Source organism: Aythya marila, assembly GCF_965140915.1.
Source record: "Aythya marila genome assembly, chromosome: 2".
Classification (NCBI taxonomy): domain Eukaryota; kingdom Metazoa; phylum Chordata; class Aves; order Anseriformes; family Anatidae; genus Aythya; species Aythya marila.
Genome location: NC_139043.1, coordinates 696,212 through 713,224, shown reverse-complemented (window position 1 = coordinate 713,224; position 17,013 = coordinate 696,212). Strand labels below are relative to the sequence as shown.

The 17,013-nt window shown below is 52.6% G+C and overlaps 2 protein-coding genes across 3 annotated transcripts in view; one reads left to right on the top strand and one right to left on the bottom strand.

Annotated features, from left to right (window-relative positions):
* Positions 1-2,872, bottom strand: part of LOC309874343 (GTPase IMAP family member 7-like) — a 115,205-nt gene extending 112,333 nt beyond the window's left edge. The window contains exon 1 of one of the 2 annotated variants that reach the window (XM_082752412.1): positions 2,317-2,872. In XM_082752412.1, the coding sequence (XP_082608538.1) occupies positions 2,317-2,436 (120 nt within the window). In that variant the 5' untranslated portion in view covers positions 2,437-2,872. The remainder of the gene's footprint in view (positions 1-2,316) is intronic. The other variant, XM_082752413.1, reaches the window with a different exon arrangement.
* Positions 2,873-15,582: 12,710 nt separating this feature from the next.
* Positions 15,583-16,928, top strand: LOC309875204 (GTPase IMAP family member 1-like; the record flags this gene model as incomplete). The annotated part of the gene is made up of 2 exons (XM_082754350.1): positions 15,583-15,610; positions 16,003-16,928. 2 exons carry the CDS (start codon positions 15,583-15,585, stop codon positions 16,926-16,928), a joined length of 954 nt encoding a protein of 317 aa, XP_082610476.1.
* Between the last annotated feature and the right edge of the window lie 85 nt (positions 16,929-17,013).

Here is a 17,013-nt window from a genome sequence, read left to right as displayed (position 1 = left end):
GTTAGCATTAGGTCAGAGGTTGGACTCGATGATCTTGAGGTCTCTTCCAACCTAGAAATTCTGTGAAATTCTGCTGTGGGGAGACCCCGCAGCGGCCCTCAGTGCCTGCAGGGGCTGCAGTAGGGCTGGGAGGGACTCTTGGGCAGGGGGTGTGGGGATAGGACACGGGGTGATGGCTCTAAGGTAGAAGAGGGTGGGTTTGGGTTAGATCTGAGGCAGAAATTCTTTACTATGAGGGTGGTGAGGCCTGGTGCAGGCTGCCCCCAGGATCTGTGGGTGCCCCATCCCTGGAAGTGCCCAAGGCCAGGCTGGATGGGGCTGGGGGCAGCCACTCTGTGGCTCTGTGACCATGGGACTCTAAGCTGCTGCGTGCAGTGGGTAAGGCGCTCACCTTCCATCTTAGCGTCTGCCATTTAGAGCCCACTCCAAGGGAAAGCCTGAAAGAAGAATAAGGGATTTTGAGTGAGGTTTGCCAAAGTCTCCCGTGCTCCCCCCACGGCAGTAACAAGGCCGATGATGGTCACCAGGCCGTCGGGTCGCTAACACACTTGGCGTGTGCGTGCTGCCTGCTGTGTGTGCATGCAGGAAGTGGTTGTATAGCCGAGGGTAAACACACGCACGCACCCACAAGATGGCTGCGCACCCCGTGAGGCAGGGAGCAGCGTTTGGCAGCCCCGCACCCCGTGCCAGGGGCAGGGCACATTTCTGCCAGCCCCGCGCAGCCCAGGAGCAGGGGCCGCAGGGGCAGGAGAACGTGGCTGGGCCTCGCTGCACCATGGTGGCAGATGGGGACAGCCCGGGCAAGGGCTGCTCCTCCTCAGCTGCTTGTGGCCACCTTGGAAGGGGGTCCCGACACCTTGGGGAACGAAGAGCTGGCAGGGGAACTCAGCTCGGTCACTGGCAACCCTTGCAGTGCTTTGGGAAACCTGCCGAGCTCGCAGAGGACGTGCATGGCCTCCAGCTGGAGCAGGAGCCTGCCCCCAGAATCACCGTCAGTTCAGTGCCCTCGTCCGGCACCTGAACCTCCAGCCCTGAGCCTGAGCGGTGTGCGGGGTCTGTCCCAGCCCCGAGCGGTGTGCGGGGTCCGTCCCAGCCACTGATCGTGCCATGGGTGCTAGCTGTCACCTCTCCTGCCCCTGTTTCAGCTCTGGACTCTGCCTCAAGTGATTTCAGCAAGATAAACTGCTCCAAAACTAAGCACAGACTATACACTACTCAATGTAAACTAAAATCACGTCACTAAATAATTCAGTCATTACTGGAGGAATTACCCCATCCACAGCAAAGCCACACCAATTCTTGGCTGTCTTTCCTCTGCCTCCCTGCCAGCTAGCTCAGGCTTAGCAGTTCCTAAAGTACCCCCAAATGCCGAGACCCTTCAGAGCCACCCCGTGCACAGACCGCTCACTTCGCATGGCTCCAGCAGCGGCTGCTGTGCTTGCCTCTTACCTCCTCAGGTCACAGTGCTCGGGCCAGGTGCAATACAGTTCACGTCTTGCCCCTGACAGTGTCCTCAGCTCTCTGCTTTCTGTTCCTTGCCAGCACGAGAACGATGTTTTATCACCTAACCACACGTGGCAGCCCCAGCCCAGGCAGACGATCCACCCAGACCCATGGGTACCCGTGCCCTTCATTTGAGCTGAGAGATGCTCGTGCCCTGCCGAGCCCTGGGTCGCACCAACCAGCCTCCATTTGAGCCTCCGGGGCTCGGCATCACGGTAAGAAACAGATGTGCAATGAAACAACTAGAACCCGTGTCAGCTGGGAAATCCCACAACAGAACCGGCATGAAGATCAAACCACAGCTAAAACAAAAAGCTCAGACAGGTACTACATTTTAACACCCCAAAGAAGACTGTTCTGTCCACAAAACAAGCAAAAAATTAAGAATGGCTTCAGTAATCAGAAGGTATGTGAAAGGTTCATATGGCACGCTTAGGGGGAAATATATTTAAAAGCTTGATTGTAACTTAAATGAGTCAATTTCTTCCTAGAAACTTTAAGGCAGGTCAGAGAACTTTTTCACCCTTTTGATATTCCTATGGTGCAAACACCCTTGTGAAGTCAACGCTCCTGTGAGGACCCAGCGAGTGCTACCAGAACGGACACTCCTGAAGACAAGGAGTTTGTTAAATCACCCTTACAGAAATGCAATCAGGATTTCCATTCTCCAGGGACTTTCTGTTCTCACTTGGAAACAAATACTGGCTGAACTTTACTTAAGGAAGTAATAACCCCCTCCCTGAAAGCAGGCATTACAACCTTTTTTTCTTTTTTCTCCCTGGAATGACAGTAGCAGCATTTCAGACAACTCACCAGAGGCACCTGTGCGCTTTTGTCCCCGAGTCTGAACTTTGCAGCTTCTGACAGTGACAGGTCTTCTTCTGTAGGTGCAGTGGCTGAAGTGTGGCAGCTGCCTCTTAAGTTCGGCAGCATTTAGCGGGAGCGGGAGTAGGAGGGGATTTCGGTGACGTGCAAACCAGCTCTGTTGAACAAATGACCGTGTACGAGCCGGTTAGGAGCTAGATCATGTGCAAAGTCATTGGTCGCCAAGAACAGAAACAGAAAGTTTCTGAACTGAGCAAGTAAGGCAAAAAAAGCTCCTCCTGATGAAGGGCGTTTTAGTTTGAGTACTTCTTGCCACTGCTCCTTTCTCACAAACAAACCGTCTGCGCTGTCTTCCTCCCCCAGACAAGAGCAGGGCTCATCAGGCTCAGGAGGCTTTTCCTGGAGCCAGGCTGGGTGTTATAAATGAAGTCTCAACTCTGAATTTAGTAACGTAAAAGAATATTTATAAAAGGCAAGTAAACAGCGCTGGGCGCGCGGGGAGTCTATGCTCTACCAACACGCACACACGAACATCAAACATTCTAAATACATGTATACAGAACATTGCTTTACATAATAACCTGAGTATGCCTATACATACATACAATCAGGATAGGTAACCAAGCAAACGATCCTTTAAGTTCAATAACTTAACAGTCTCCATTTTCCGTTCCTTTTGAACAATGTCTTGCTTTAAGTTGTCTCCTTTTCAAGGCAATAGGCCTGGGTCAAAAGGCACGTCCAGGTCAACAGGGGGCATAACAGCAAAGGCCTTCGATGGCTGTAGCAGCAGAGGGGCCCATGGCGTAGCAGTCGGATCAGTAAAGGAGCCCGCAGCTCCCTCACTACCTGGCAAGCCACATGTTTCTGACTGTGGTCCCACATGGCTCTTTAAGGCCTCAGAGACTGCTCGCCAGGTGCCGAGCAATCCCACTGCAACCTTGTCATTTTATTTGCAGAGTCCCACACCTTGACCTCAGTCTGGTCCCGTATTTCAGGCTCATAAACTGTCCGATTTTTAATAAGGAGAATAAGCTGTAAGATTACCAGGACAGTCTTTGCTCCTAAGCAAAGACAGATTCCCCATAATGTGCAACTGCTGACCAGCAAGAGGCAGTTGTGTCCACAGGTCCGCTTCTCTCAGCTTGAGCTTCTCTCAGCTCGAGCTTCTCTCCAGCTCCAGTGCTGCCTATTTCCAGCGACTTTCTGTATGAGCTTCTCTGAGCGGTTTGCTGAGTCTGGCCGAACCTATCTTCATGAGGCAATCAATGTGCCTGCTCCCGTCCTGGTCTCCATTCTGCCAGTCTGTTCCTCTTCACTTCTTTTTCCTGCTTCTTTATTGATGTAACTTCATGTTGCCTTCTATTTTTTTTTATCTTGAGGGCAGGCTCCCCTCTTATACCCTTCTTCCCACAGCAGTTCTTTTCCAAACAACTTTTCATTGGTCAGACAACTTTGAATGTAACAACAACAGCAAACACCCAGAAACTTCCATGCCTTAACGGCTGGAGAACAAGAGAACCAGCTGGAGAACAAGAAACCCCAGACTGCATGGAGTCTCCTGAACCACCCTTCTTTGTTCCCTCTAAACTCTTTTATATTCCTGATGGCCTCGGCGTTAAGAGTCTAATGTTATCTTAGTCACAGGGTTTTCCAACCCCCATGGCCACATTCCAAAATCTCCCCCTTCTTTATTAATATCAACCATTTTCTCGATATGAATTACCACTCCATATATAACACCAGTGTCCACACATGAGCCACAGAATGCACCTGGCAGCATGGCAGTTCTGGCCAGATGAATCACAGAGTGAATCCTACAACGGTTTGGGTTGGAAGGGACCTCAAAAATTAGGTTTCAGTGTTTAATTTTGAACCAGTTTCTCTTGGTGCAATCGCTCCAGGGAGCGCCCAGAGATGGAGCAGGGGCAGGAGATGAGGCAGCTGCCACCCGCATTACAGTCAGGGGCTGGGACGGACCCTGCTCACCACTCAGGGCTATCCTATCCCTACACCCTCCCACCCAAGAGTGCCTCCCCAGCCCTCCTGCACCCCCTGCACCCCCTGAAGGCTGCTGTGAGGTCTTCCCTAGGCCTTCTCCTCTCCAGGCTGAGTGTTATAAGTTTACCAGATGGTATTCAGGCACTGTGTGATGGGTATACATATACTCTTCAGTGTGGTATAGAATCCTTGGTATAATGACCACCTGTACACAAAAATCATGAGATGTGTTAAACAATTTTAAAGATAGGTAAGGAGTGACTCCCAACAATGAACATACCCACCTAGTGTTATTTGCAGGAATTAACCATTTGTGTGTTTGGTACATTTTTTTTTCAGTGGCATGGCACAGATCATTTTTATCTCTTGGAACTGTGCCAATACATCTACCTTTTCCCGTAACTTGGGTCAAAGTTATCCCGATTTCCTGACCCCAACTGCACTTGGAAGAATTTGAATATGGGGGCTTAACACTTACACATAGCCAGCACCCTTCAGTTATCTCCTTGGGTACAACCCCTTTCTTTTTTCACAATGCTTGGAAGCCGTGTGGGAAAGGATAACTCTGTCAACTTATTAGAAAACACTGTAGTAGGTTGGGCAGTCCCAGGTATCTTTACAGTCTGGACAACCAAACCTTCCCCTATTAACTCTTTATTAGGCCCGACTACCTTGGAAGTCCCGGGTTTTTCCTTCTTTAATAGTATGAGTCCTCCCCTATCTGTTCCGTGTTCGTAAAATCTGACATGTTTCCTAGTACCCAGCTAGTATCGTCCAAGTTTGTTATATTTATATATAGAACCTTGCATATTTCTTTATTTCTGTGGAAGGTTCCTGTATACCCTATACCATGCCCTCGCCACCTGTAACAAGGATCCAATTGTCAGTTACAACCTTACAGCCCATATCCCACTTGTAAGAATTTATCCCAACCAGCCCCGAGTGTCCAGTCTGTAGCAATGGTTTCACACCCCCGGTATGCACAATAATACACGTTCAGGCATTTACAGTACCCCTTTCCCGGGTTAGAACTTGGGCAGAAATAAAATCCCATATATTCCCAGCATCGGGGCCTCGAGATCAGCTGACATAGTGTAGAAGTAAAGCTTGGCCCCCCCTGATGTTATCTGGGTTGCAATAACCTGTTGATCTTCGAATCGACTTAAAGTCCATTTAAAAGGTTGGTGGGGGTGGTGTTGAGTCGCTATGCAGGATGAAATCACTGCGAGAACCCCCAAATACCGATAGGAATGGCTGAGGCCCATTTCTTTCCCCACTTATTCACTCCTCTGCCTCACTCGTCAGTTGGGTTGCAGCCAACTACGAGGTTTTAGTTCTTCTCGGCAGCAGCAGTGTTCTTCAGGGGAGAGCCTCTACCTTAACCCACGGTACCTATCGAGTTCGTCGCAATGTGAGCTCCAGGTCTTTGTTTCCTGGAGCGATCTCCCACTTCTCGTCACAGATGGGTCCTTTAACACGGCTGGCATGTGTCCATCCTTTCTCCGCAGTCCGGACGACTGTTTCTGTAGTAAGCAAAACAACATAGGGGCCTTCCCCATCGTGGTGTTAAAAAAAAAGTCTCTTTCCAAGTCTTAATTAGAATTGAGGGTGATCAAGTGGCAATTCCAAGTCATAGGGCATACCATATAGCATTTCAAAAGGAGAAATTCCTACATCAGTTCTGGGCTGCGTCTATATGTTTAACAGTGCAAGGGGTAAGCATTTTACCCAAGAAGCCTTAGTTTCCAGCATAAGTTTTGTTAGTTGTTTCTTAATTTCACCATTCATTCACTCTACCTTTCCAGAAGAGGAGGGGTGCCAGGGGCTGTGAAAATCCCACTCAATCTCTAAGGTCTGCTTTAATCCTTGCAGTAAAGCTTTACACCCATTCAGTCACGTGGTCAATTAGGACAAACAAGTAACTCAGTAAAGTCTACCTGTATACTTTGGAAAAGTCAAAGCCCTGGCTCCCGTCCCCCTCTAGATAGAATCACAGAATCACAGAATCACAGAATTTTCTAGGTTGGAAGAGACCTCAAGGTCATCGAGTCCAACCTTCAACCTAACGCTAACAGCCCTCCACTAAACCATATCCCTAAGCTCTACATCTAAACGTCTTTTGAAGACTTCCAAGGATGGTGACTCCACCACTTCCCTGGGCAGCCTGTTCCAATGCCTCACAACCCTTTCAGTGAAGAAGTTCTTCCTAACATCTAGCCTAAAACTCCCCTGGCTCAACTTAAACCCATTCCCCCTCGTCCTGTCACCAGGCACGTGGGAGAACAGGCCAACCCCCACCTCGCTACAGCCTCCTTTAAGGTACCTGTAGAGAGCGATAAGGTCGCCCGTGAGCCTCCTTTTCTCCAGGCTGAACAAGCCCAGCTCCCTCAGCCGCTCCTCATAGGACTTGTTCTCCAGGCCCCTCACCAGCTTCGTCGCCCTTCTCTGCACCCGCTCAAGCACCTCAATGTCCTTCTTGGAGCGAGGGGCCCAAAACTGAACACAGTACTCGAGGTGCGGCCTCACCAGAGCTGAGTACAGGGGGACAATCACCTCCCTAGCCCTGCTGGCCACACTGTTTCTTATGCAAGCCAGGATGCCATTGTCCTTCTTGGCCACCTGAGCACACTGCTGGCTCATATTCAGCCGACGATATTAGTTGGTATAAGTTTGATATTGTCTTTGTAATATTTGTTTGGAATTGGAAATCATTACAACGAATGTCTGTATTATCTTCCTTGACAAAAGTGCATGGCAAGGCATTGAGGGGTACATACCCTAGAGACTGAGAAGAAGAATTTTTGTATTAACTAAAAGAATTTACTAGATTTTCCAGAAAAGGGAGGACTGAATCATTGGGATTAGAAATTAGAGAGTGATCGATTAAGAATGAATAGGTGCTATATTTGCGATGTACTGCGCCTGTGCTGCGCTTAGGCCTCCAGATAACAGGAGCCCTTCGGACCCCAAGAAGCAGATCAAAACAACCTTATGGCCCAGATTGTGACCAAGGCCTCAGAGAGCATGCGCAAAGAGATGAGGCGAAAAGTTCAACCCTGATGAAGACATCTTACTTCATCCCCACGACCCTCAACGCCCACCACCACAAGGCACTGAGCAAGCACAGACAAGAGGAATTTATGGAAATGACTTCTTGGAGCTAATTTTAATACTAAGCGGGGACAGGTTATGCATATGTATAGGCGTATTGGGAAACTTCATGAATATCCCTTCATCAAATCCCTTCCCAACAAGTTAGTATCCGCCTTGGATACATACAATAATTGCCCAGTGATCATTTTATCCCCTGGTCTCAGCTTGGTATTCCCCAAAAGTGGCACTGTTATCCCAGTCCCTTCTACCCCCATCACATTTAGGGTTTCATTAGTTAATTTAATCCCTGATACTTTACAAGTCAGTAATGACTTAGCTGCCCCAGTGTACTGGGTTTGATGGCAAGGTTCGGGGGGGGGGGGGGGGGGGGTGAGAGGTGTGGGGGTGGGAAACTGCAGTGAGAAAACTGCCCCCGTGAGAAAAACCCAGAAACCTCCCCGTGGCAGATAAGGGACAATTTCATCTGGCCCCAAAGGGGCCCACTGCTGCCCAGAGCCAAGCCATGAGCAATACAGTCCGTGCCTCTGTGAGAGCACATCCACGAAAACAAACAAAGAAACAAACAAAAACCTGCTGCTCAACAGCAGTTGGGAGAGCGGGAAACCCCCCGCAGACACCAAAGTCAGTGCAGAAGGAGGGGGAGGAGGCGCTCCAGGTGCTGAAGCCGAAACCCCCTGCGGCCGCTGGAGAGGCCCCTGGTGGAGCAGGCTGTTCCCCCACCGTCCCCCTCCCCGATGCTTGGGAAAATGACCAAACACCACAGCAAATATGCAAATATACCAAAACTTCTAGACTGTTACTTAGATAACGCCTACATCACCTTTCCCTGCTCATTCAATTTCAAACAGCTCTGTTAAATACTACATGCCACACCTTTAACACCTTCAGCAACCCTTTTAACACTTCCTTTATCTTTCTCCAGCCCGTACTTTTCTAATACCAGCACCAAAGGCTCAGTCAGAGTCCAACTTAATTCCATACCTTTTCCCTCCAAGATACTGAAACAACATATCAATCAATATACCATATTTCATCCCATTTTTCTTCTTTCCACAAAAACAACATTGACTGTAATATGGTGTTTTAATTAATAGTTCCATTTAGGGGCCACTCTGCTCCATCCTCTAGTTTATAAAGTGGCCACCATTGATTACAATATTTGATAAGAGTTCTTTACTTTCTGTACCCTCTCACCCCACTATATCCCTCCAATGTGTTAGTATACATCCTAGGGGGCTTTTCCTCGGGATTTCCTTGCTTTGAACTTTTCCTATTGTAATCTACAGTGGTTAATATTCAACTGTTTTCCTAGAAGCTCTTTACTAGTCAATCCCAATCCCTCCAAAATCCACAATATATAGATACACAAGTAAAATCAGACCACTGTAAATTAACTGCCTGTTGACAATTACACTGAGGACATTTAAACCTGATGAGCCGATAATATGCCTGGGCAAACTTCGTTCCCTTAGACATACACCTCAATGGCAGTTCTTATATTTACATATTTACATATTAACATATGTATAAAAGAATACTTTAACAAAAATGCCCGGGCTTTTATATATACAATATACAATGTACAGTTATTATTCCAGTTAGAATTATTCCTCAGCAGCTGCAAACATTATGCCAGTTGCCCTTAAAGCTCGCTTACCCTCCTCCTGTCCTTTTCTTAAAATCTCAGGCATCCCCGGAGTTAATGGGGATGGCCACATATTCCGTTCCTGGCTGGGGTCCCCCCATTGCTATTTCTCGTAAGGGATATAATCCCTCCCTTAAAGCAGATTTCTGATTTCTTGCCCTGCTTCTGGTTACCGGCCCCTGTGTTTCATGATCCGATTCCAATTCTCCTGGGTTAGCTAATTCGTGGAGTCCATTAAGGACGGAAGCCGTTGATGCAGGCGGTGGAATATAGGGCGGGGGCAGTGTCAGGATTTCCAAGTCCTTTCTCTTTTTATCCTGCCCTCCTTTTTCTTTTAGAGGATATAGATGCATCCTCGTATCTGAATTTATCCAGAGGTGCGCATACTCACTTTCTTCCAGACTAAAGGGTTCCTTTGAGTTTACATAAATATTTAGGCCTGACAAACCCAATCTTCAAAAGACCCAAATAGAGGCCAGTAAAGGTGGTCTCCTTGAATCTGTTTACCACCCCAAACTTCAACACAATAATGTATCATTTTTACTTTATTCCTTCCCCGCCTAAAAGGGGAATCCTGCCAATTTTTAATCATTAATCCCGGGGTAACCTAACATCAGACGTTACCCCACCCATGGGACCAGAAGGCTTACTCTTCTGTCCCATCTTCCGGAACACCTTCACACACACACACATGAATCACTTCCCCCTTTTCGTGGCCCAGTCCCTCGCGGGATGTGGGAACCGCACTACCGAGGGGTCCACACTCGCTTCGTCCACAATTGGACGTCTCGTTTGTTGTGTTCCAGGATACCCAACCCCAACCAAACGGATCACCGGCCTATACTTACCCACCCCGTGGGTCTTCGTTCGGGCTTCGTGCACAAAGGTTGCCTGGGCTTTACCGGTTTTATTTGCTTGTGTCTAATTTTGGGTTTGTCGGTGAAGGATTTGAATGAAAGTAGTCCTAGCGAAGGCCGCTGAAATCAGCGGGGCGCCCCCTCCAAAGGTCTTTCAATCAGATTGCCTTCATCTGAGTCACGGCACCAAATTGTTACAAGTTAGACCACACAATTTACTGGTCTATTGAAATTATTTTATTAATCAAGTAAGCAGACACAAGCAAAACAGCGCTGGGCGGCTGGGGAGTCTCCGCTCCACCACGGCACGCAACTTCCCCTTTCCAGTGTCGCTGTTTTATAGCATTGAAGTTCCGGCTTGTTGAGTCCTGTCGAGACCTGTCAACTTGTCGAGACCTGTCGAGACCTGTCCTGAGACTGCGCAGTCTGTTGTTGGGGGTTGTTATTCTTCCTCCGGTGATCATGCGTTGTGCTTATGTTCAGGTGGGGGCAAAACAGGATGTCTTGTGGTGGGTGGGTGGTATCTTACAAAATCTTTGTTTTAACAAGGATGTTCACCCAACCCCCCTTCCCCATTTGTCCCCATGTTACAATGCCGTGAGTTGTGAAACCTTATCTCCTCAGTAGATTCTTTAAATTCTCAAGGACAATGAACAAACCCCTACTAATTTATCACACTGAGCAACCCCAAGCCCCTCGGCCTCTCCTCACAGCAGAGCTGCTCCAGCATCCGAGCATCCCCATAGCCTCCTCTGGACTCGCCCCAGCAGCTCCACATCCCGATGCTGGGGGCCCCACAGCGAAGGCAGTGCCCGGGGGGGTCTCACAAGAGCGGGGCACAGGGGGACAATCCCCTCCCTCACCCTGCTGGTTGTGCTGCTGCTGCTGCAGCCCAGGGCACGGCTGGTTTCTGGCACACCAGCACCCCAGGTCCTTCTCCTCAGGGCTACTCACCAGCAGGTCATCCCCCAGCCTGTACTGATACTTCGGGTTGTTTCTTCCCAGGTGCAGGACTCGAAGTATCTCGAAGGCTGCCCAGGGAGCTTGTGGAGTCTCCTTCTCTGGAGACATTCAAGGCCCATCTGGACGCCCACCTGGGCAACCTGCTCTAGGGAACCTGCTTTGGCAGGGGGGTTGGACCCGATGATCTCTTGAGGTCCCTTCTAACCTCTACAGTTCTGTGATTCTGTGATTCTGTGAAGTGCGTGTGGTTCCGGACACCACAGTATGAAACGGACATGAAACTATTACGGAGTGTCCATAGGAGAGCTACAAAGATGTCAGGGGTGTAGAGGGCAAGGCATATGAGGTGCGGCTGAAGTTGCTTTGTTTGTTTAGCCCAAAGCAAACACTGTTGTCCTCTTGGAGAAGAGGAGATGAGGGGAGACCTCATCATGGCCTGCAGCTTCCTCAAAGGGGAGCAGTGGGGCAGGCGCTGAGCTCTGCTCTCCGGGGACAGCACCAGGACCCGAGGGAATGGCATGGAGCTGGGACAGGGGAGGGTCAGGCTGGGGGTTAGGGAAACGGTCTGCACCCAGAGGTGGTCGGGCACTGGGACAGGCTGCCCAGGGACGTGGTGTCCAAACCGCATTTGGACACCGCTGTCAGACATGGCAAGAAAGGGCTTTGGTCCCTTCCAACCCCACATATTCAATGGTTCTATGATTCTATGATACTGCATCTCCCGGATTGATAATGAAGGTGTTAATCAGGACTGGGCGAGGAGGCGCAGGATGGGGGCTGCGACCATGCAGGGGACATCAGGTGCCTCCACGGTGCGGGTCCCATCCCTGAGCCACGGCCCTTGCTGTGGGATTGCACGGGACTCCCACCCTCGCACCCCTCTGTGCCTGCAGGAGGGGACCCTGCTCTGCCAGCGCTCAAGAAGCATTTCCAAGTGCTCCTCTTCCTCATCATAGCACGCGAGCCTCAACGCTGGTGAGGGGAACCTTGAACTGGGAGCAGGGGGAAGGCAGGGACATTCAGCCTGGTGAGGACGGGGTGGGCAGGGATGGTGAGAAAGGGCTTTGTAATCAGCAAAACCGGCCTGAAGAGGGGCTGCCCAAAGCCTGTGCAGGCACGCAGAGGTGTGGTGTGTGCGCAGCTCCAGCCCTTTTCAGGAAATCAGCCAGGGCAGAGGAAGCAGGGAGCCGAGCTCAGGTTACCTTTGCTTCCCCTTTCTCTGAGTTTCACTCTCTGCACTGCCCGGAGCTCAGCACATTTACTGGAAAAGCCTGTCTGGGGGACCTGCAGCCCCGGGCTCGCAGCCCCAGAGTGTTTGCAGGCGGGGCGGGCGCTCCGTGGCTCAGAGGCATCCACAGAGTGAGCAGCAAACCCCCTGCTCGCACAGCCACCTGCGGAAGGGCCCTGTGTCCTTCAGCCCGTGTCCTTCCCCTCCTCTCTGCAGCCTGCACACCCCAGAGCTCTGCCAAACTGGCCTTTCCTGTAAATGCGCTGAGCTCCCACCGCCCTACTCCAGGGAGAGGGACTAAAAGCACTGCGCTGAGCAAATTCCAGGGTGCTGCTGCTGCCCCAAGCACGAGCGGCGCGGAGCAGCCCCACGCCCCGAGACTGGATGGAGTTGCTAAGCCACTGCCCATCATAGTTGAGAAGTCGTGGCCGTCCGGTGAACTTCCCAGTAAGTGGAAGAGGGGAAAGAAAACCCGCATTTTTAAAGAGGAAAAAGGAAGACCTGGTTAACCACAGGCCAGTCAGTCTCACCTCTATGCCTGCCAAGATCATGGAGCAGATCCGGCATATCATGCCTGACAAATCTGGTGGCCTCCCATGACAGGGTTGCAGCACTGATGACTGGGGAAGAGCAACTGACATCATGTACCTGGACTTGTGCTAAGCATTTGACACTGTGCCCCCACACTGGAGGGAAGGGATGCCATCCCGAGGGATCTGGACAGGCTTGAGAAGTGGGCCTGTATGGGCCTCATGAGGTTCAACGAGGCCAAGTGCAAGGTCCTTAATCTGGGCTGAGGAAATTCCAAGCAGAAATAAAAGGTTGGGTGGGGAGTGGATTGAGAGCAGCCCTGAGGAGAAGGACCTGGGGTTGTGGTGGACAAGGGGAAATGGTCTTAAAATAAAAGAAAATAGTTTGAGGCTATACATTAAGAAGAAACGCTTCACTGTCAGTGTAGTGAGCCAATGGCACAGGCTGCCAAGAGAAGCTGTGGATGCCCCATCCCTGGAGGTTTTCAAGGCCAGGCTGGATGGGCCTTGGCCAACCTCATCTGGGGGGAGGCAGCCTCGTCTGTTTCAGGGGGGTTGGAGTTGGATGATCTTTAAGGTCCCTCCCAACCCCAACCATTCTATGACTTTATGATCCTTCACTCGGTGTGCAATAAGCCAATTCGCACGCACTCAGGAGAGATATTGCTTTTATTCAGGCCTCAGAGCTCGGTGCAGTTTCCACAGATCAAGCACAGCCAATGTCGACTTCCTGGCTACATGGAGACATTAAATTCATGACTATTCAGCGATCTAATACAAATTCATTCTAATCTACCTGAGTTTTGTGCTCATGTGGCATCATTCTTAATGGCTCCTTTCAGGCCCTCCTGCGCATGCCTTCCTTTCTGTGGGGGTCCTTGGTGGTGTTCCCCGATGAAGCACCCTAACCCCTTTGATCCATCGATGGCCACATGTCACCGAAGCACAACCTCAGGCTACTTGCTCTTGGCAACTTTCCTTCATTTCTCCCAGAAGGGGCATTCTGTCCCTGAACAAAGGAAGCCTAGGTTAAAAGTTAAACATATTTTTTGTCCTGTACTACATATATGATAACTGATTAAAGGGAAGCTCAATAAAAATAGACAATTCCTCTTCATTTCCAAGGGAGAGTTGGCTCCATTACACTGGGACTTGGGGGTCCCGTCTGTATGTGTGAACGCCTGGTGGGGTGCCCAGAGCCAGGACACAAGAGCACGGGCACTGCCGGAGGCACAGTAATGCCCGGTGAGACATCAGGAAAGTCTTTTTTTGCTGTGTGGGTGTCTGAGCGCTGGCACAGGCTGCCCAGAGCGGTGCTGGGGTTTCCATCCCTGGAGATGTCCAACACCCAGTGGACACGGTCCTGGGCAGCCAGCGCTGGGGACCCTGCCTGGGCAGGGACAGAACACGCGGGGTGCAGAGGGGCCTCCAGCCCCAGGCGTTCAGTGGCTCTGTGGTGCTGAGATTCATCACAGCCGTGCGATAAGGATACCCAGGGTAATCACAATAATGATGAGGACAATCAGCCCACAAGCCAGGAGAGCTGTCCTTCAGCTCCCTCTTCACTCTTCATCCCACTCTTCGGGTTTTTGAAGCCGCAGTACCTGTTCCTGCATATCTCAATCAGGTCGCAGAGAGCTTTGTTGTGAGTACAGGACACGTAGTCGTGCAGAGATCTCTCCCCCAGCTCTTCCATGCGGGTGAATATGATGATCGTGTGCCTCAAAACATCAGCTCCAAAGATGTCCTGCAGTATCTCTGCGGCCTCCACGTCCTCCTGGGTGAATCGGCCCAGCTGGGTCACCAGCAGCAGCGCATGGGGGCCCGGGGAGGACAGCCTGATGCAGCGGATAATTTCTTGGCACACCTCACTGCTGTCACCTTCGGGGTTGAAAATGTCGGCCGTGTCAACGACCGTGAAGTCCTCACCGTCCCAGTGCCCCCGTGCATGACGTTGTTGTGGTGCCAGAAGCCCCTGGCCACCCCCAAGCCAACCTTGGGAGCTCGTCCTGCATGCAGGGTGTGCTGCAGGGCACCAGGAGCAGCATTCTCCAGGGCTGCTGTGTGCTCGGGGCTGCTGCACGCCTGGGGCCATGTGGGTACCGAACCCCAGGGCTGCAAAGGTGGGACGCTGGGGGACATCATCCTGTAAGAGCCCAGGGCCATGGTCGGGGGAAGCGGGGCAGCTCCATGCTGCTCATGCTTGGGGCAGCAGCAGCGCCGTGGAATTGTCTCAGGGCGTTGCCCTTAGTCCCGCTTCCTGCAATAGGGCAGTGGGAACTCAGCACATTTACGGGAAAAGCCTGTTTGCTGGACCCTCGGTGTTTGCAGTTGGGGCTGGGTGTGCCCCGCAGAGCATGCAGCAAACCGCCCCCCACAGCTCCGTGCCTCCCACCAGTGTTTCTGGGCTGTCCTTGCAGAGCCCCGCCCCGTGAACCTTGTGCCCGGCCCTGCTGCACTCAGCTCCCGCCCCCGCAGCCCCAAACTAAAAGCTGGGGCCGGGCACAGGCACCTCCTGCCCAGGGACACTGCTGCACCCGGAGCCGTGGGTAGGTTGCAGGGGCTTGGTGCTCACCGGGTTTGCTCCCCAGTGCGCTGCGCGGCTCCAGAGTCACAGCTCAGCAGCGCAGAAACCGTGCAGCAGGTCCCTGGGGGGCTGCTTCTGAACGCAGGGATCGGGAGCAGCCGGTGTTGCTCTCCTACAGGCGAATGGTGCGTGGCTAAGCCTGCTGCCGGCTGGGCTGGCGCTGCAGGCTCGGCCTTCTCAAGGGCTTTGTCACAGCCTGCCAGCGCCCTTATCCCCCAAGCCCGGCGGGAAAGCCTTCACCCTGCACGTGTGTTTGCTCTCTGTCCCCCTGCAGCCTGTGACCCAGCTCTGGCATCACCCTTCCTGCACTGACACTGCGGCAGAGCACGATGGCGAGCGGCTCCTGGGAGGATCACGGTAAGGGTGCAAGGGCCGGGCACTGCCCTGCCCCAGAGCCCCCTCGCAGGGGGGATCGGTGTCCTCGTGCCACCGCAGGCACCGCAGGGACCGGGCTCTCCTGGCAGTCTCCCTGCCGGTGGGGGCTTTTGGGGACAGAGCAGGCATGTGCCAAGCAGTGCCGTGCACGTGGAGAGGGGACAGGCATCCCTGGGATGGTGTGGGTATCCCTGGGGTGTCACGGGTATCCGTGGGGAGGTAAGAGCATCCCTGGGGTGGCACAGGCAGCCCCGGGGTGGCACAGGCAGCTCTGTGCCCCTGTGCCAGGCTGTTTCCATGCATGACCCACCCCAGGCAGTGCTTTACACACTGCTGCTCTCTCACTGAGCCTTCCCCCTCACTGATGCCAGCAGGCCAGGGGACCCAGGAGCACACGGGGGAGCCGGAGCTGCGCCTGGTACTCGTCGGGAAGACCGGTGCAGGGAAAAGCGCAACGGGGAACACCATCCTGGGCCGGGCGGCCTTCGAGTCGCACCTGGCGCCACAGGCAATGACATGGACGTGTGCCCGGGAGAGCCGGCTCTGGCAGGGCTGCAGGGTGGTGGTCACTGACACCCCCAACATGTTTGACTCACCGGAGCACAGCACCTGGTCCTGCTACGAGCTTGCCCGCTGCCTGCTGCTGTCGGCGCCGGGGCCGCACGTGCTGGTGCTGGTGACCCAGGTGGGCCGCTTCACGCAGGAGGACGAGGAGGCCGCCCGGCAAGTGTGGCGGGTGCTGGGGCGCGAGGCTGCGAGGCACACCATCGTCCTCTTCACCCACAAGGAGGACCTGGGGGATGGCTCCCTGCAGCGCTACGTGGCCAGCAACGCCGCCCTGTGGGCGCTGCTGCAAATCTGCGGGGGACGGTGCTGCGCCTTCAGCAACCGGGCGGCCAGAGCTGTGCGCGAAGCCCAGGTCGAGGAGCTGATGGTGCTGGTGCAGCAGGTGCTGGAGGAGAACCGGAGCACCCATTACACGAGCGAGCTCTACTCCCTGGCCACGCGGCTCCTCAGCCGCAGCGACGTGGATTTCGAAGAGAAGTGCGAGTGCCTCGCGAAGCAAGTGGAGCAGCAGCTGCAGGGCCAACAAGGAGCGTCAGGAGACGGCATCCTGGGGTTGCTCAGACGGTGTGTGCAGGGGCTGTTGTCCATGCTATACATGTGCCTGTGCTGCTGCTGCCACTTCATCATGGCAGCAGTCCGGCGCATTGCGCACTTTCTGCGGCAGGCGTTCCTCGGTGGTTGGGGGGCAGTTGTCCGTCTGTACAACCGCGTCTTGCACTGGAAGCAACAGTAGAACTAGAATACACTGTGCTGTACTACTTCTCTCATGTAATTGCACTGTGTTGCTTAACAACATGGCAAGCAGCCGATTCCCCCTC